Source organism: Malurus melanocephalus, unplaced genomic scaffold (genome assembly GCF_030028575.1).
Source record: "Malurus melanocephalus ecotype Western Australia unplaced genomic scaffold, MMel_1.1 scaffold_778, whole genome shotgun sequence".
NCBI classification, from domain to species: Eukaryota; Metazoa; Chordata; class Aves; order Passeriformes; family Maluridae; genus Malurus; species Malurus melanocephalus.
This window is the reverse complement of record NW_026624010.1, coordinates 71,150-90,786: the sequence shown is the minus strand read 5'-3', so window position 1 is coordinate 90,786 and position 19,637 is coordinate 71,150. Positions and strand designations below refer to the sequence as shown.

Sequence of the window (19,637 nt, the reverse complement as noted above, 5' to 3'; positions counted from 1 at the left end):
TCCTGAGTCCAGCACCCATCCTTTACCTGGTGATTGCTGTGTTTTGTCTCGAGAGATCAAAGCCTTTAATGGGATTAATCCCAGCCTTTAATGGGATTCCAAAGAGCTGTTAGGATGTCCCATTATGGGGAACTGACTGAAGTCCCAGTGAGCTGCCTGCCCCATTCAAGCAGTGCCTCCCCTTCATGAAGATACAGAAATAGTGATCTCAAGATGGGCAATAATTAGCAGAGAAAAAGTTGTTCCAGAAAGCAGCCCCTGGCACTGGTGATAGTGGATCTCGTTCAGAAGATTTTGTTGAGTGAGAAATCCTTGCTGAGTGAAATGAACTGCTTTGGYCCCTAAATGCCCACAGACTGTAAATTTGGGAAATTATTTATTCTTCTGTGCCCCTAAATTCCAGTGGCTCTTGCTGTGTCACAGAAAAATCTTTCTCAGTGCTGGGAGCCAGGAGGAATTTGGTTCAGGAGCTGACCAGGACAAGGGAAAGGCTTTAATCATTGGTGTTTTCCCCTTTATTGAATGGAAAGTGTTAAATTTGTGTTGGTTTGAGGAAAACRGAGAATGTGGCTCCTCTTTGGGAGCTTCCAGCTGAAGTGAAATTCGGAGGGAGTGGAGGAACCTTCACCGAAGTGGAGAGGAATGGAGTTCTGCTCTTTTTTTCATCTGTTTTGAGCAAAAAAAATGGGGATTTATGTCTGGGAGTTGAAGATGAAGTTCTTTTCTCACTCTTSAGCTGACCTAAACCTTCTGCTTGGGCTGGAATGGCTGGAATCCCTGGAAATGCTCAAGGCCAGGCTGGACATTGGGGCTGGGAGCAGCCTGGGACAGTGGGAGGTGTCCCTGCCATGGCAGGGGTGGSAYKRGATGGGSTTTAAGGTCCCTTCCAACCCAAACCATTCCATRGATTTCTCATTCCATGACCAGGGCTGGACCTTAGGACTGTGGTAACCAAAATCAATCAATTGTGAAGTGGGAAAAGGAGGAATCTGTAATATTTCCCKCCTATGAGGAATTAATCCATGTGAGCAAAAGATGGATTTTAATTTCTGCTTCTGGACTCAATTTGGAGAAGCTTCCCAAGAGTCTGCAGAGGAGTTAATGACTCACAATGTGCTTAATTACCTGTAAAGTTACTTTGTGCTGAGMAGACAGAAAGTAAGAGTTGGGCAGAGTGTGATGAGAGTTCTTCAGYRAAGATAAAAAKGAAAGAGGARGGGAAAARCCCTGTGGTACCACAGGTGTCARTGACAGAAAAATCRTGGATTTTTATAGAATCATAGATTCCCAGAATTTATTTAGTTGGAAGGGACCTTAAAAATGCCTATTTCCACCCCCTGCCATGGCAGGGACACCTCCCACTGTCCCAGCCCCAATGTCCAGCCTGGCCTTGGGCACTGCCAGGGATCCAGGGGCAGCCACAGCTTCTCTGGGCACCCTGTGCCAGGGTCTACCCACCCTCCCAGGGAACAATTCCCAATTCCCAATATCCCATCTGKCCCTGCCCTCTGGCACTGGGAAGCCTTTAGAAGGTGAAGGACAAGGACAGCATCTCCCTTGGCCGGGTTTTCCAAGGACACCTGTGCACAGCAAAGTCAGGGATGAGTTTCTGAGCCATCAATAAGTGTGGAATTTCTGTCCTGAGTGGGAAGAGGTTTAAAATGCTCAGGGTCTCCYGTCTGGCATAAATGTTCACCAGAARAGGAGTCACGWGGATAATTTGGCTGYCTGGGCAGGATCACCAACATGGAATGGTGGCTTTGCTTTGTTTTTTTCAGGGAACTAATTCTGTTTTCACCCAGGACCCACTTGTTTTTAATAATGGTGCAAATCCCATTTTTGAGGCRAGCAAATGTAGCCTTAGTCATGCTCCTAATGGGAGCGTTTTCTCTTCAGCACCTTTGAAAGTTCCCTAAATGGTGCCATTTGTGCTCTGATCTCTTAATGGTTTTATGTCCAGGCACAGACCGGTCTGGCTTTCGTGCACCGAGTCCATTTGCACATCATAATGATCATTTTATGCATTTGTCCTCTCCTTGCATGGGATGAATTTTTAATGTGCARGCAGAGGGTGACATTTTTATTGCTTTTACGAGCATCAGGGATACATTTTAAATTCAATTAGGTACAGTGTCTGCAAATACCACACAAGTGACTCGCCAATAAATACATCTTGTGGATTAYTGCAAACTAAGGGGGACAGGAATCACTGGAGTGACTTCACTGGGCCAATTTTTGTCACTCCAAAAAATACAAATTAATGCATATTAGGAGGAATAATTTAAGCTCCATATAGACACTGATAAAGCAGCATAATTACTTCTGGAAGGAGATGAAAAGAGTCTCTGCAGCTCAATGAAGACAAACTCACCGGGTGCCCCAGCAGCTCACAATGCAATTAGAAATCTGTGTTTTAAAGGGTAGGGGGAGACAGAAAAGGGCATTCCATGCACTGAACAGGAGCTCAAGGAGCCCACAGGYCTTGTGCTGTTGAATTGAGCTGCAGATGAAGACAAATCAGGCGTAGGCTGGAGTGTCCTCAGAGGGATGGTAAAAAATCCTGAAGTTGTGAATAATTGAGCAAACGGCAGCTGACCTGCCGTGAATCACTGTTCTGTTAAGCTGCTGACAAGGAGGGTGAGCAGAACCAGCTGGCCTGAGCACRCCAGGAATCAATGAGATACTGGTTTAACAGGAAAAGCCAAACTGCTGGAAAACTGGACAGGAAAACTCAAACCAATTGGGATCTGTTTGTGCAGGCACACACATCCATAGGCGCGGGATCTGCAATGCTTTGTGCTGGGGGGCAGAGATAAAGGGTGGTATTGTAAATAAAACWGTGTCTTGCCACTGAAAACAACTAAATAAAGTGTGAATGCAGCAGGAACCAGCATTTGCTTCCAGGGAATAACAGTGATTCACGTTTGCAGGGATCATCTGCTCCAAGCCCTCCTTTAAAACGGCGGAGGGTGAGCTGATCTCAGCACCCCGGAGAATCTGGAGGGAGCAGATACCCTGTCCAATACAGCCTCCWCTGCTCTGCAGCTGTGGGATGGGAGATGCTCAGCAGCTCCTGCATCCTCTGAGAAAACTGGAATGTACCCATCCACGCTAAGGGGATTTAGTGCTCCAAACAACACCAGGAATCCAGGATCTCCTGTTCCCTGTGGTTTTAGTTCCCAGGTTAAACTGATGTTTCAATAAATCCATATCCTTCACAAAGTGTTCCCAGCACTGTCTCCGTGAGCTTCTGGAGCGGAGAGACAATGGATTAGGGACAGTGTCCCTAAGCCTGTGAGCTCCACTATAACCCCCAATGAATTTTGATTGGAGAAAGGAAAAAGCACCTCTTGCTAGGAAAATATCCAGCCTTGYGTCCTTGGCTCCCTCATGGACAGAGCTCTGCCCCACGTGATGCTGTTCCAGACCTTTCCCTATTGCTAGAAATGGGGAAATGAGAGAGAAAACTCAGTGTATGCGATTTCTACTCCATCAGACCTTCACCTGTGGATGATCTTTGCCTTCTGATCTGCCTGCCATGTTGGTAATAATCCCTCTGAATCCATAATAAGTGACAAATGTGCTATTCCAATGACGCTTAATGGGATTTTTGGGGGGATGTTTCTGGGGACAACCTGGTCACTGTGTTGTAAATCAATCCTTGTGTGCTCTCCCTGGTGCTGCTGCCCTGATCTCCATGTCTGGCCCAAGCCGAGCTGCTGAACACATGTGGGCCCATAAAGGGGATTTTGTTAGGCATTAATCACCCCAGAGGACTAAACTTAGTCATCTGCAAATGTGTGRAATGATCATCAATAAACCAGGAATGACAGGGAACCAGGAATGGATTTATGGGAAGTGCTTTCAGCACTGTTGCTGGCTCCTTTTAACTGTATTTTGATACCTGTCAATGAGTCAGATTTTAATCTGAAGTGTTTCCTCCTAAACACATTGAATGGTGGCTTTAATCAAGGTGAAATGTGGTCCTSCATAAATCAATGTACAGAAAATAAAATCTGCCAGCCAGCCCTAATCGCAGCATGATGAGCTTCTGTCTATGAAAAAGTCAAGTAAAATAAAACTGTCTGGCATAAATTATATTTTAAAATCATTTTTGGTGGGGTGGTGGAGCCACAGTTGGATGAGGACGGGCTCTGGGAATTGCCAGACTCCTGGATTCTGCTCTGGGAAAAGGGGGCAGGATATCCTGGATTACACGGCTCAGGGCAAAAATTCAGCCCCAAAACTGGGTTCATTCCTTTTGGATCCATCTTCCCTGTCCTTTCATCTTCCCTGACCTATTCATGGGCTGATTTGGGGTCAGCTTTCCCTTCTGGTGTCTTCATGTCTGCCACAGGGATTCTGGAATTCTGTCCTGCCTTTTATTATTTCTCTGTCCAAATATCAACCAGGGAGCCCACAGATATTCCCAAGCACTCCAGTTTCAGTATTGGCTTCATCACTTTTGGGACAGGACAAGTGGAAAAGGATTGGAGGTTCAACCATGGGCCAAGGGAATCACGGAGCAGGGTGCCAGCGAAATTCCTTTCCTGGGATACAGAGGAATGCCAAGTGCTGACCTTTTGCCATCTGTTGAACAGTTATTAATTAAACTAATTGGTGGAATTTGGTGAAGCTTTCATGTCACAGAGAGAAAAGAATGGAAAATAGGGATGTGTTGAATAGAGCAGAATGAAACATCTGTTGGGATTCCAGCAGGGACGGACCAATGCATGTTGGAACCAAAGAAAATTCCCCAGGAGTTTCCCTTCCARTGGCTGGAGAGGGGCTGTTCCATGGATCAGCTGATCCATGGCCAGTTGGTCTCACTGGTGACCACCGACCAGAACGTTCCTCCCCTTTTCCAAACTGCTTTGGACCTGGAATGTGTTGCACTTTCCCCTCGTGGATCATCTGAACCCAAGATGCTCCAATTGCAAGCCTGGTGTTATGCTCCAAGATGAGCCAGTAGGATCAAGAATCAGGATTGGATTTGGGGTCACCAGCCCCAGACAGGCTGTGCTGGGAGAGGAAGTCAGGACTGGGATGAGTCAGGGTGTAGGATCAAGAGCTGAGGGTTGGATTTGGGATCACCAGCCTGGGAGARGAAGCTGCAAGGGTTTGACAGCAGCAGGACAGAATTGTATGGAATTAYTGCAATTGGCTTCCCAGCACAGGGGGTTTTTTTGTGTTTATTTTGAGTTTTTTATTGACCATTATGCTGCTCGCCTGTCTAGAATATTCCCAAGATTACATTTTCTTAAACAATTGGATTTTTGAGCYGTGTGTGGAATCTGTCAGGCTTTATTTGATTATTTCTCCAATACAGTCCAGGCCCCTTGAAGATCCTCAACTCATAATTCATTTCCAGCTGCGAAAGCTTTACTGTGCATGGGAAATTTGGGATGTGAAGGGAGAATCAACAACGTTGTAAACTCTGGGCTTTAATCATCCATTCACTGAGGGGACTCAGGCTTATCCTGGAGAAAGAGGGGTGTCCCYRCWGTGGCTTTAGTGACAYTTGAAAGGTATTTGGGTTCTGTGCRGGTTATAAATCCTGAGGAAAGGGGGTTGCCAATTCATGGGTTGGGCTCACAGAACTGGGCTGGTTGGGATCTTCTGGGGGTCTTGATGGTGATCCCTGGGATTGGCACTGCATTCCTGTTTGTGGGAAGGCCTCAAACACCCCTGAGGTGGATTTCCGTGGGGCCAACTTCAGGATTTCATCCCAATGTGGTTGTGCTGAGTTTTCACCATGAGAGGAACAAAATTCCTTGGACTTTGGTGCCATTTTTGTGGCTTGTTTCTCTGGGGGTAACTAAGTTTTTTCTCAGTGTGGATCACTCAGAAGTGGTTTTCTTTGGAGCTGTCCCTCCATAAATCCTCTCAGACGTATGTGCCTGAGCAAGGAGCTCCAGATGGCTCCCAAACCCAATTCTGCTGCTTTTTGCTGTGTTTGGGATTTGGTGACACTGCCAACCATGGGGTCACCCCTGCTAACTCCCATCTTAGGAATGTATCAGGCAGGACATCTATGTTTGTTAATCCTTCTTATTGTAATTAACAACAAAAAGGTAGATAATGAGGTGTTTTAGTGTTAGCTTTGTGAAATGGGGAGATTCACTCAACACCTATGTTGGGGAGCGATTTTTTTTTTTTTTTTTTTAATTTTCAATATTAACAGCATCCCGGGATGGCTCAGGTTGAGGGAGCACAGGGGGCACCTGGTGCCACCTCCCAGCTCCAGCAGGGCCATCCCAGAGCTCAGGGCACAGGACTGTGCCCACACAGCTCTGGAACATCCCCAGGGAGGAGACTGCAGSCCCTCTCTGGACAATCTGTGCAGGGCTGGGCACTGCCCAGGGCACAAGTTGTGCCTCCTGTGCAGGGGGAGCTCCCTGGGCTCGGTCCCTGCCCGTCCCTCGGGTGCCATGGCTGGGTCCCCCCGGAGCAGAGCCCGGCCCTGCTGGGAGCCCTCCCTGCACCCAGGGACAGCCAGGGCCGAGGCCCCTCTGGGCTGGGGCTCCTCTGGAGGCTGAGCAGCCCCGGCTCCCTCAGCCTTTGCCGGGCACGGAGCTGCTCCCGGCCCTTCCTCAGCCCCGCAGCCCCCGCCGGCCCCGCTGCAGGAGCGCCCTGAACCTTTCAAGTTCCTTCCCTTTGGAGAAGTTGCCTGGGAGAACGTGAAACGCCGGTGATTCAGAGGATCTTACAAACATTTACAGCTTATCTTTCTTTTGTATACATGTAATTCTGGAGGCAGACAATGATGGTGACTCTGTGATACGTGCATTTAATGGGGGCGGTTACAGGAGGATGCAGGGTTCTGTTCCTTGGAAAGGGTGTCAGTGGCTCCGTGAAAAAGAGATGATTATGGCAATTTGCTGTCAAGTGCAGCAGAGATCTCTTAGACACGAGACTCCAGCCTTCAATTGGTCTTGGAGATGTTGTAAATACCCAGTTTGGAGGAARGGRACRCAACAGCTCCTGCATGCAAATGCCRCTTGTCCCTTATTGACACTCACTGTGTTTTTGAAGCATTGATCAGTGTTAAGGATCTCCTTTGAGACACACCATGAGATCAAGCCCCAAGAAACTTTTGTTTTCGACCTTGTGGGTTGCAGTTGTACTGTCTGTCTGCAAGGCCAGGCTGGATGGGGTTTGGAGCAACCTGGGATAGTGGAAGGTGTCCCTGACSATGGSAGGKGGCARAATGGGATGRGCTGTGGGGTCTTTTCCAACCCAARGCAGTYGGGATTCTGTGGTTCAGTCAAGAAGCAGAACTTTGCTTTGRTTCACCCACTCTGGGTCTGTCCACAGAGGCTGAAGGGTGAGGGCTCATTTCCCATGAAACCCTCCAGACAAAGGGGGAAAAATGCAGGAGAGAAGCTCCTTGACAACAAACTGTTTTGAAGAGGTAATTACAGTGCAAGGCAAGGACAATTTAATTTCAGCTGTTTTGCGAATGCAGGATCRTAAAAATCAGTGTTCAGGGCTGTGAGGCTTTGCATGACAGCTTTTATCTTTAATCACTGATGTATTTGTACCAAACACAGGGTGGTCACAGGCCCAGGGCAGTGATTGTCCCCCTGTGCTGGCACTGCTCAGGGTCACCTTGAGAGCTGTGTCCAGTTCTGGACCCTCCTGGCCAGAGAGCCCTGGAGGGGCTGGAGCGTGTCCAGGGCAGGGAACGGAGGTGGGAAGGGTCTGGAGCCCCAGGAGCGGCTGAGGGAGCTGGGAAAGGGGCTGAGCCTGGAGCAAAGGAGGCTCCGGGGGGACCTTGTGGCTCTGCACAACTCCCTGACAGGAGGGGACAGTGGGGGGGTCGGGCTCTGCTCCAGGGAACAGGGACAGGACAAGGGGAAACGGCCTCAGGCTGGGCCAGGGGAGGCTCAGGGTGGACATCAGCAGGAATTTCTGCATGGAAAGGGTGCTCAGGCCTTGGCAGGGGCTGCCCAGGGAGCTTTGGAGTGCCCATCCCTGGAGGTGTCCAAGGAAGGGCTGGAGGTGGCACTCAGAGCTCTGGGCTGGGGACAAGGTGGGGATGGGCACAGCTTGGACTCCATGGGCTGGGAGGGCTTTTCCAGCCTCAGGGATCCTGGRATTCTRGGATAYAGCAGTGCTGGAAAAGAAGGGTGAGTTGGAAGGTAGAACAGCTCAGCTATGGGATTGCAGAATTTGATTTTCTGTATGAAGAAATGCCACCTGCTGTATCCCAAACCCTCCATGACTTACCCCAAGGATTGCAGCGGGAGCAGGTTCCCTCTGTGAGGTTTCTGAACCATGGGCCTCGAGAGGAGCAGCCAAAACCCAGCCTGCCCAAACTTCAGTGCTGTTTCCACAGCAGCTGCTGATGCCGAGCCTTTGTACCTCTCGGGGAGCAATTGTCCTTTTCAGGATGAATCCTCCTGAGAGAATTCATGTGGAATGGGAGGAGGGGGTTCTCATACCTGCTAATTACCCTCCCTCCCTTCTTCTCATCCTGACAGCAACAATTGAAACTTCTTTTTCAAAGCGGTCCCATCTCGGCAGAGCCTGCCAGAGGAGATGGTGGGAGGGCTCTGTGTGATAATGAGCCCCTGTCAGGGAGAGGCAGGGATTGACAGGAGCCAGGCAAAACACTCCTCCAGAGCTCCTGCTCTGCCTGTGGAACACAAACAGAGCTGGGCTGACAGAGGCTCCCTACAAGTGTTCCAAACTACACAGTTGGGGTGTGCAGGGATCAGGGTCGCTGATGGGGCAGTGTTGGGCTCTGCTGGTGGAGTTCCTTCTAACCTCAGTGATTTTGATCCTTTGGAGATCATTTCACATTGCCCACAGGGAGACAGAGAGGTTTCGCCTGGTGATGCCAGCAGATCCCTTGGCAGTGTTGGTGCTCTTTCACCACAAGAGGGAAAAATGYAATTCTTGGCCCTTGCTTTACTTCGGTATTTGCTCATCAGGGATGAGATCAGTTCTGCTTCTCTCCCATTTTCCAGTGTGTAGCAGGGCTTAGGGTATCACCTGATCTCTGAAAACCAATGTCCTCCAACCCCTTTCCAGGACTTCATTTCCCTGAGAAGGGCTGGGTAATGATTGGCCAAGTGTTCAAACTGTGGATATTCCGTTTTCACCTGCTCCAAAAGGAGAAATTGGGGATTGTTCTCCTGCCTATGTGGCTTTAGCATAGCACACAAATCATCTGCAGTACCGGCAGAGCAAATCTGTTCTCTCTTGCTGACACTTCTGCTTCATGAGATGCTTCCCAGGCCACCCCAAAGTGACATCAATGTGAATGTGAGTGGCTGTCACCCTTCCTGTCCCTTCCTCCTGCTTCTCTAATGTTCTTCAAGCCATGTCCAGTTCTGGGCCCTCCCAGCCAGAGAGCCCTGGAGGGGCTGGAGCGTGTCCAGGGAAGGGAGCAGAGCTGGGGGAGGTTCAGGGTGGACATCAGCAGGAATTTCTGCATGGAAAGGGTGCTCAGGCCTTGGCAGGGGCTGCCCAGGGAGCTTTGGAGTGCCCATCCCTGGAGGTGTCCAAGGAAGGGCTGGAGGTGGCACTCAGAGCTCTGGGCTGGGGACAAGGTGGGGATGGGCACAGCTTGGACTCCATGGGCTGGGAGGGCTTTTCCAGCCTCAATGATTCCATGAATCCGAGCAAAGCATGTGGGAAATTCTTACAGGAAAATCAGCCTTGACTCAGACGTTAACCTGTGTGACTGGGGAAGAATGGAGAGTTTTGGAGAACTAAATCCACCTTTCCTGAGCTWAATTTCTGCCACTTCTCTTGTGGGTAGACAAAAATAACCAGCAGCTGATCCTCCAARTATAATTTATTAATCTGACAGAAAAGAGGAATTATCTTTTGATGCAACAGTTTGCAACACAAAATGAATTGTTCCCTGGGAGGGTGGGCAGGCCCTGGCACAGGGTGCCCAGAGAAGCTGTGGCTGCCCCTGGATCCCTGGCAGTGCCCAAGGCCAGGCTGGACATTGGGGCTGGGAGCAGCCTGGGACAGTGGGAGGTGTCCCTGCCGTGGCAGGGGTGGGATGGGATGGGGTTTAAGGTCCCTTCCAACCCCAGCCACTCTGATTCCATGAAATTATATCATGGCCATGATCCTGATGGAGCCAGCATTCCCGCCCTGACACAGCTGGGAGCCCAGCAGGAGGCTGACTGTACAGCTTGAGTTGTCCAAACCACCATTTTTTGGTGATCTCCCAAATCCAGGATCAGCTTGTGCCTCAGTTCTTTCAGAGCTGAGACAGGGCTGAAGGAGCATCCCAAGTGTGCTAAGGAAGGACATTTGTATTTTCCAGCCTTCATTCCAGTTGGGTGCTGCCAAAAAAAGTTTCAGGGAAGTCAGCCAGCCTGAATTTCCTTTTCCTAGAGTTTTTGGAGTTTGAAGCTCTGCTTACCCAGCTGGYCCAAGACACAGAGCAGTGACAACAATTGTCACAGTGCCAGGCAGCAATAAAAGAGACAAGTTTTGTTCCAGAGAGGTTTTGTTGCTGGAGAAACATCTGTCACTGCCCTGGGTGAGCACCCTCACTGAACAGCCTTCCAGAGTTTGGGAATGCATCTTGAAAGGAATTTAGAGAGTGAACAGTGGCTTTTCCGTCTTGAGGCAGAGCAGAGCCACGAGTGCTGCTGGGCTCTCGTGTGTGTCACAGGATCAATGTCCTCGATGACTGCAAATCCCCAGGGATGGAGCCACAACTTTTCCCACCTCCTGGGGGATGGGCATATCCCTGCTTTTCCATCAGTCCCTGGCTGGCTCAGCACAGCTGCTGTCCCTGAGTTTGGCAGCTGGTGCTGGGCACGTTGAGCTCTCTGGGAAAATGTGTCAGATACAGAGCCAGCCAGAATCGCTCCAGACAGGGAGCAGTTCCACACGGGAAATGCTCCGGGGCCAGCCACTGCCATCCCTGCACAATGTTCYGTGGCTGAGCAGTGGGCAGTGCAGCCAGGAAAATGTCACCTTCCCTCCTGTCCCTGCCCACAGTCCAAGGAGTTGGGGCAGGGGGACTGGAGAAAGTCAGGGATGCTCCTCATCCTGTCCCCTGTGATGGCAGTCACACTCTCCGATAAAATCCTGTTTGTGGGTGGATTTTAAACATCCAGTTTATTGGATTTTCTGTTAAAACTCAATTCCCTGGAGTSAGGGRWCTGCTTTGCCTCCTCATGTGCTGCMTSTGTGGGATCTGGATCTTCCTCTGRATCCCAGGCTGTACTGTTGCCAGGGGATCTTATSAAATAGGCAGAAATAATTTGCTATCCATACTTTCCAACACCCATATCACCTTAATGAACTTGGAGGAGCAAAGAGGGGCTGCAGGTGAGCAGAAGGTCAGTTGTGACTCTCTCCATTCCACATCCAGCTGGATTCCATAACCTCATCCCAGGGAGTGGATTCAGGGCAGGTGGAGCATTTGCTCCTCATTGAATGGAATAAGAAGCAGCTGCTGAAGGTCTGAGTAAGCAGAGAAGAAGGAGCCCCAATGTGTTGGGAGAAGCAGCTTCTGCTTATGCTACGATAAAATCAGAATCATTAAACTTGGAAGAAAAATCTTCCAAGATCATTAAGCTTTTCCTGGTCAGAGGGGGAGATGGTTGTGGAAAAAGAGGAAGGAATGAAGTGGCTCTTTTGTGCTGCACACAGGGAGGAAAGTCATGAGGTTTAAACTTTATTGAGAACTTTCAGTATTGGATACCAGAATATCTGTTTTTCTGGCTGTAGCATTGTTACTGTCTGGAGATGACAGGGCTGTTTTAAAACCTGTATTATTGACGGGATTTAAGGAGCAGTGAGAGAAGAACTTGCTGGAGAAAGTCAGGGTTTGTTTGATTGTGCTTTGTTGGGGAGAACAATCATTCCTTGAAGAGCTGGAGCTGCATTTGCTGTGATTTCTTCTGCCCTAAATACCTCCCAGCTCAAGGGCTGCGTGTTTGCTCTTCTGGAGTTTCAGGCTTTTTCATGCAGTTGTAGAAAAGGAAACACAACTTTCCTGCCTCTCGCTGTGGTGATCAAAGATTCCCTGGGAGTTTTGTGCTCCYGTTTGCCTCCCTCCCCTGTGTTTTCCCACTTTCAGCAATTTGYAGCTCGGCTGTTTTGCTCTAAGCTCTCCCTGGAGAGCTGAGGCTCCATTTGCCTTTCAGGGCAAATATCCACCTGGAAACAATCTGGGAAAACACTCATTCTTGTACACAACTCCATCCATAATCCAGGCAGCTCTTGGAATCAAGACTCTGGTTTATGACTCCATTTAACRCCATCCTGTGGAGAGCAGAGGTGGGTTTTTATTGGCCTGGAGAATCAAGGTCAATAAAACATTGCTCTTTTCTTATCAAAGACACTCTAATATTTGACTGATATGCCACTTCTGGCTGCTCAGGGGGATTCTGGCCTGCCATAAACCCCCCCTAAATGTGGGATATTAATGGTGTAATTCCATGGTGTGCTGCAGTTGGAGTTTGTTCTGTCAAGAAACTGCTTTTCTTGTTACATTGCAGAGTTAAATGTTTCAGGCCGTTCTCCTGGTAAAAATTGGAATTTAAGAACTCAGGGTCTATTTCCCTGTCTTTTTATGGATTTGATCTGTTATAGATGTGTTTCACTACCCTCCCTTACGATTGCCCAGGTGTAATTATCCATTCAAAATATCCTCTGATGGATTTTCCCCCAGTTTGGCAGTGTGATGGTGCAACCACACTAAAATCTGTCCACTTATCTGGGGTTGCTATCTTCTCTCCTAAGTTTATTCCTCATTTGGGAATGCTGRAATTGCTATAATGAGCTTTCATTTGATGCTTAGGCCCGGCCATCACAGAAGTGCTTTCCAGCTCATGGTTTGCTCCCATTAAAATGAGGCCCCACATGCTCCTAGTAATAAAAGTGCTCCTCCTAAAGAGAAAAAGCTGTTGTTGAGAGCATAAAAGGTGATATTTTTCTCCATTTATCTGGCCAGCTTTGTCTTGTTATCATTAAAYAGATTCAGCTGGAGCTACTTGGTTTTGATTGAGAAAAGGGTAAATGGTCAGAGAATAATTTAGCTTGGAGGATGGAGTCGAGCTCTTCCCTCAGCACTGCCAAGGGCAGCACTCCCCCATGTCCCCAGGTTCCATGGCTGTTGAATCCCTCCAAGAATGCTGCCTCTCCCTGCACAGCTCCTGCCAAGGCCTGAGCACCCTTTCCATGCAGAAATTCCTGCTGATGTCCACCCTGAGCCTCCCCTGGCCCAGCCTGAGGCCGTTTCCCCTTGTCCTGTCCCTGTTCCCTGGAGCAGAGCCCGACCCCCCCGGCTGTCCCCTCCTGTCAGGGAGTTGTGCAGAGCCACAAGGTCCCCCTGGAGCCTCCTTTGCTCCTTAAATCCCATCCCATCCTATCCCACCCTCTGCCCTGGGCAGGGACACTTCCACCATCCCAGAGCACTCCAAGCCCGTGCAGCCTGGCCTTGGGTCACTTCCAGGGCAATGACATATTTTGGGTGACATTTATGTTGTGTCCGCGTGTTTCCTTTGGCACCGCCTGGAATATTGATGGGTGTCAGGTTTTTAAGGAAAGCAGAGGATGAGCATCCAGAGTATTGCACATCACAGCCTGTTTGAGAATGSGAGGGACATCTGGAGGTCCCCTGGTGCAGCCCCCAGGTCAGGCTGCCCTGGGCCATGTCCTGATGGCTCCTGGGTCTCTCCAAGGAGGACAATTCCACAATGCCCCTGGCTGGGCTCTGAGGCTGTGGAAATACAATTTTAAGGCCAGGGTTCTCCCTGGAGGTTTGGGGACCCAAATCCGTGTCCTTTCTCCCATCCCAGACTGAATCAGGTCTCCGTCCTGTGGGCTCTCTATGGCCCTCTCATCCCAGCCTGGCCCAGGCGGCCTTTGCTGAGGGAAATGCTGCCAAGCAAGGGATGATCTCGCCTTTTTGGCCAAAGACAAGCCACAGATTTGGCTGTAAAGTTGCCAGGTTTTCAGTAATTCCCTGCGGGGCTGCGTGGTGGCTCAGGGCTGCCCAGCTCCATGTTCTGCCCTTGCTCCATCCAGCTGTGGTTCCATTCTTTGATCTGGGACTGCTTGGGGYTGACTTTCCTTGCCCTTTTTGGTGTTGGATTTTATTTCTGGGGGGCCAGAGCAGACCAGGAAGGAATGTGAYTGAGCAGGTTTGTGGCACAGAGGAGTTCAGGTGCATCCTGAACGGATCCTTTGCGGATCACCAGCTTCAGGGGTGGCTCTCCAGGGCTTTATTCCAGTATTCTCCCACATCACCAAATCCATTCTGGCTGCCAGAAAAGGAGCAGATTTCCATTGTATCTTTTTTTTTTTTTTTTTTTTTTTTTTTTTTTTCTCCTGTTCAGCCCCAGGGCATGAAGGAAAAATCTCTCAGGAAGACAGAGGGGGGAAAAGCAGCTAGATTTGTGTCCATGATAAAGGGATCTGCTAATGGAGGTTTCTTTTGTATTGCAGYGTTCCCACATTCCAGAGCCTTCCCGAGGAGATCCTTAGTAAGCTTGCAGATGTCCTGGAAGAGGTAAGTGCCTTGAAAATTGGGATTTTATGAATTCAGAACCTTCTGCTGGCAATATCAGGCCTCTCCTTTTCCCCAAGGAGCAGCTCCCAGTTGTGGCAGCACAGCAAGGCCATGAGGAGCTGTGGGGAAAATTAATCCAGTTTTGAACAGGGTTTGTATATATTTTAATTGGATTTTTGTATCCAACTGGGGAGCAAAACCATGATTTCCTGTACTGTCCAGAAGGGAATGACCTTCTCCAGCCCCTGGATCAGTGATGGGGATGAGGGGATTGTGAGAACATGGTCTCATTTCAGATTTGATGGGAATCCCAGGCTGGAGGGTGCTTCAAAGGTGTCGTGGAAAAGGTGCTCTGGGAAGAGTTCCAGCAGTGTTGAGATGCTGGGATGGAGTTGGGCTTTGCCTACCTGGCTTTAACCGGGTTCTTGTTAGGGTCAGGATTTTAATCAGTGTTTATTTAAAATCACCCACAAAACACCAAACAAAAAAAAAAAACCAAAAAAAAACCCCAAACTGCTGGGAAAGCCCCCCCAGAACCACAACCACCTCCCCCCAAAACCCGAAACACCACAAAACCCCCCTAAAAAAAACACAAAACAAAAGCCTCCAACCTGCACCCTACCCAAAAAAAACCAATGCCCCCACCTTGCCCCATAAGTGGATGGAAAATACTTGGTTTGCATCACAGTTCCCCCCATATTTCACTCCCACAATGCTCCCTTCTGCGCCTGAGGAATTCCAAGTGGTTCAATATCCCAGAAAGCTGTTAATAAACCCTTCCAAAAGGTGATTTAAGTGCAGGAAATGTATGTGGCAGTAATATTTTCATTCTTGCTTAGTTCTCCTCATCCTCACCTCTCTATCAGGGAAGACGTTCCTGTGGATTTGGAGGGAAGAYGCTGCTGACACTGCATTGATTTGAATTCCTTTTTTCCAAGCTTTGCTKGGGCATTGTTCCTTCTCTGCCTTTTTATTTAGTGCCCAGATAAATCCTGTGGCTCCAACAAATCAGCTGTTTGTCACCCTGAATAACTGCATATTCACAGATAAGCTTTATTCCCTTTACTGCCAGGGAATGCTCTGATTTAGGGGGATAAAAAGGGAAATGAACTCCCTCTGCAGTGAATTCCATTTGCCTATCTCAAAACCCCACTCCCAAACAGAATTTGCTTGGATCACATCACCAGCATTAAGCTCCTTATCAAGAGTTGAGGAGGAGAATAAAGGCCCTAAAACTTTTCCAGGGATGCTTAAAGTTTCATGGAAGGGGGAAGAAAAGACTTAATAAATAGCAGAGAAGAAATGAGGCACAAAAGCAGCATTTGTGGGGAATAAATCTGGATTTTTAGGGTGGATGCTCCCAGTTTCCTGATTGGAACCCGCCTTATTTCCTCTGGGTTTGTCTTGGATTGAATGGGCTGTGTTTTACAGAAATTAAAAACAAAAAAAATCACTCTCTGGTCTGTGTATTTAGATATGAACTCCCACCTGGCTACAGCCCCCTTTCCATAAGTTTCACCTCTGAAGTGTTGGAAAAACCCCTCTGGGGCATGGAGTTGTTAATATTGCATGGAAAAATGTGTCTGGTGGCTCACCCAGGGTTTATCTGGGTGGCACCAACATTGCAAATAAATTCAGAGTTTCTGGATAATTCCATYTGCTAAATGGAATTAAATCCTGAAGGGAATAGGATGGGGAGTCTGTTCCTGGCATGGCAGAGGARTGGGATGAGCTTTTGGTGGGCATGGGCGGCATGCAGAGATCTGGGCTGGCATCTCCCCTTCTCCCTCTTTTTCTCTCCTTCTTTTCTGGTTTTTGGGGGGTTTTTTTGTTGTTTTTTTTGTTTTTTTGTGGCACAAAATTAGGATTTCTTCACTGTCCTTAAGTTGTTTCACATCCTGACAGTGTTTTTCCTCTTTAGGGTTATTTCCTGCGCCATTCAAATGTAGAACTTTTATCCTTGTAGGATTTCCATCCCAGATTAGGGGTTCAGGTATCAATAGGTGTCATTAAGGTTGCTTGACCTCTTCTCTTCTGAAGCTGCTTTCAGGTGTTCAGTATCTTGCAAACCTTTCCATTTGACCTGAAATTCTTCATTGTGCCWACAGCTGTTTCTTCTAAATTTTGCTCCCCAGCTCCAAACTCCTAATCCTGTTTCAAGGAAGGATCCATTAGCCTGGGTGTCAGGGATGGAGCTGTTACCTGCCCAAACATCTGTCCCAGCTCCACTGAATTGCGTAGGATTTTCAGGGAAGGGGAAGGAAGCAGGAATTCAGAGGGCCTGGGGCAGTTGCAGGAACCAATCCCAGACTGGTTTGGGTTTAGAGGGGACATTAGRGATCATYCCATCCCACYCCTGCCATGKCAGGGACACCTCCCACTGTCCCAGGCTGCTCCCAGCCCCAATGTCCAGCCTGGCCTTGGGCACTGCCAGGGATCCAGGGGCAGCCACAGCTTCTCTGGGCACCCTGTGCCAGGGCCTGCCCACCCTCCCAGGGAACAATTCCCAATTCCCAATATCCCATCTGGCCCTGCCCTCTGGCAGTGTGACCCCATTCCCTGTGTCCTGTCCCTCCATCCCTTGTCCCCAGTCCCTCTCCAGCTCTCCTGGAGCCCCTTTAGGTCCTGCAAGGGGATCTGAGCTCTCCCTGGATCCTTCTCCTCTCCAGGTGAGCACCCCCAGCTCTCCCAGCCTGGCTCCAGAGCAGAGGGGCTCCAGCTCTGGAGCATCCCCATGGCTCCTCTGGGCTCTCCAGCAGCTCCAGGTCCTGTTGCTGTTGGTGCCCCAGACAGAATCATCAGAGATTTAGAAGTTCTGTAGTTACAGATGCACGGCAGAAGGTTGAATTCAGGTCTCRCTGACATTTTCATCTCCTGCATTTCCTAATCCTGTGCTCTCGCTGTTCCTTCGCTGTCTGGAATTTAGCCTGGTAATCCACCRAAGACATTGTGGGTGGGAATTGGAGCAGCTGGAGTGAGAGCAAGCAACAAAGGCACTTGGATTTGCTTCCCAAACCACTGCAGATCAGCTTTTTGGGCTGATTGTGTCAGGTCTCAACTTTGTCAGCTGCATTTGTTGTGTTTAATGTGTTGTGTTCAGAACTCAAGACAGCACCGCCATTTATGTGTATGTATTTATATATAAATACATTTTTATATTGTTTTTATGTTTATATGTTATATGTATTTATAATTTTATATATTATTTATATATTAATATATTATCGTTGGATTTATAGGAATTTCAAGTGTTCCAGGCTAGGTTGGCCAAGGCTTGGAGCACCCTGGCATGGTGGAAGGTGTCCTTGCTCATGGCACAGGGATGGACTTTAAARTCCTTTTCAACCCCAACCATTCCATGATTCTCTGATAATTCTTTATAACACATTGAAATATATTGTATTTATTATATTTGCAATATAAATAGATAYTTAAATAGAACAGAAATATGGTTAATTGCCCTAAATCCTGCTGGAAACCATTTCAGTAACTAGTCCTGGATTACCTGGAAAGCAGTTAGAGCCTGGGAGTGCTGTGAATGCCATTCCCACATCTCCCCATGTGCATTTTGGGAATTATTTCACTGGAAGCATGAATATTCCGAATTTGTATGGAATTGAATGCACTGMTGAGGTCTGAGTGCCAGCCCTAGGCAGTCTGGCCATGGCTCCCAGTGAATGCCTGGACCAGCAGCAGAGGCAGAAATGTGTTCAACCCCACAGGCAGAGGGTGCCAGGGATGGGAATGGGGCTCCTGCAGCTCTGAAATCTGGGATCACAGCTCCTGGCTGCACCCACTTCAGCAGCTCCATTTGTGTCTTGAGTGCTGCTTGCCAGTCTTTGTTTCTTTTTTCTTCCCTTTTTTTAAAACTCCCAATTAAAGAATGAATTTCATAAGACACAAATGGTAAAAAAAAAAAAAAAAAATCTTCCCTGTTGCTCATGGAGCTTCTTCTGTTGTGGCTCCTGCTGGAGAGGGGGATCTTAGAGGAAATTTCTTGGCTTGATTCAGCTTTCAAAGCTGTCCTGRGCCTTCCTGCAGAGATGCCAAGCATCCCTCCTGCTCCACACTGTCCAATTAATATGGATCACAAGTGCTTGGGATGCCTCTGTTTAATTAACAGAACACTGGCCTGCTTTTATGTGGAATCATGTGGCAACAGTGAATAGAACAGGGGAAATGTGCAAAATTAATTAGCTTTCCATAGGATTAGTAATTTTTTTGGCTTATTTAGGGGTGAGGATTGCTCTTGGATAAAGAGAATCAGATGCCTGATCCACCCTGCAGGTTCTGCCAGCACCAAAGGTGATATTGATCTGATACAGAGCCATAAATCAGATTTGAGAGAGAATGTAAAATGAACAGGGAAGAGTAAAAGATTTTGGTGGAGAAAAAATAYTTTAATGTTTTTTTTTTATCTCCCCCCACCCCCAAGGAAGCACTCTGGGGTGCATTTACTAAAGGAATTGTGGGACAGAGTAGGGGGATGCTGTCTGTGGGGGCATTAGAACAGCTTCAGTCACTACTTGCTCCATCACAGTGGGACTGAATTTTGACTAGACTAAATTTTGACYGGAGTTGTACTTCCATTAATTTTTCAAATGATGCTCATGGAAACACAGCAGCTTTGGGTTTGCAGGTGCACCAGGAGAAAAAAGCTTTTCATGGAAAAAAAGCATTAGGAAATCAAATGCAGCTGGGAAAAGCAGAGTGCAGGAATACAGTGAGGGACTCGGTGGCACAAGCTGCTCTTGCACCTGGATTGGGATAAAAGGTGGTCTTTGGAGCTGTTTCCCTTTTGTTTGTTTTWTTTTATTGTGGGCACTGACCCCTTGAAGGGAATAAGAATAAGCTCCTGCTTGTGTCACCATAGGAAAGGAGTTCAGTATTCCCTGRTTCCTGCAGACATGTGGCCATCCCTGGGTGTGTTTATTGCCCATCCTCTGTTCTCCTGCAGTGGGACAAATGGGGCAGGATTGGGGTTTTTCTTCCAYACAATTTTGCAAAACTTACTGTTAGCAGGGGCTACCAATAAAGAAAAACTTCAGTGCTGTCATTTCTTCCGTTTATCCCAGATCCCATCCATCCCTGCCCTCTGGCAGTGTGACCCCATTCCCTGTGTCCTGTCCCTCCA

At 48.3% G+C, this 19,637-nt stretch overlaps 1 protein-coding gene across 1 annotated transcript in view; it reads left to right on the top strand.

Annotated features, from left to right (window-relative positions):
• The window catches only part of LOC130584846 (cGMP-dependent protein kinase 1-like), a gene marked incomplete at its 3' end in the record, with an annotated part of 161,325 nt that overhangs the window by 89,270 nt on the left and 52,418 nt on the right, over positions 1-19,637 (top strand). Inside the window, exon 4 of the mRNA XM_057385078.1 lies at positions 14,440-14,503. Within this exon, the coding sequence (XP_057241061.1) occupies positions 14,440-14,503 (64 nt within the window). The remainder of the gene's footprint in view (positions 1-14,439; positions 14,504-19,637) is intronic.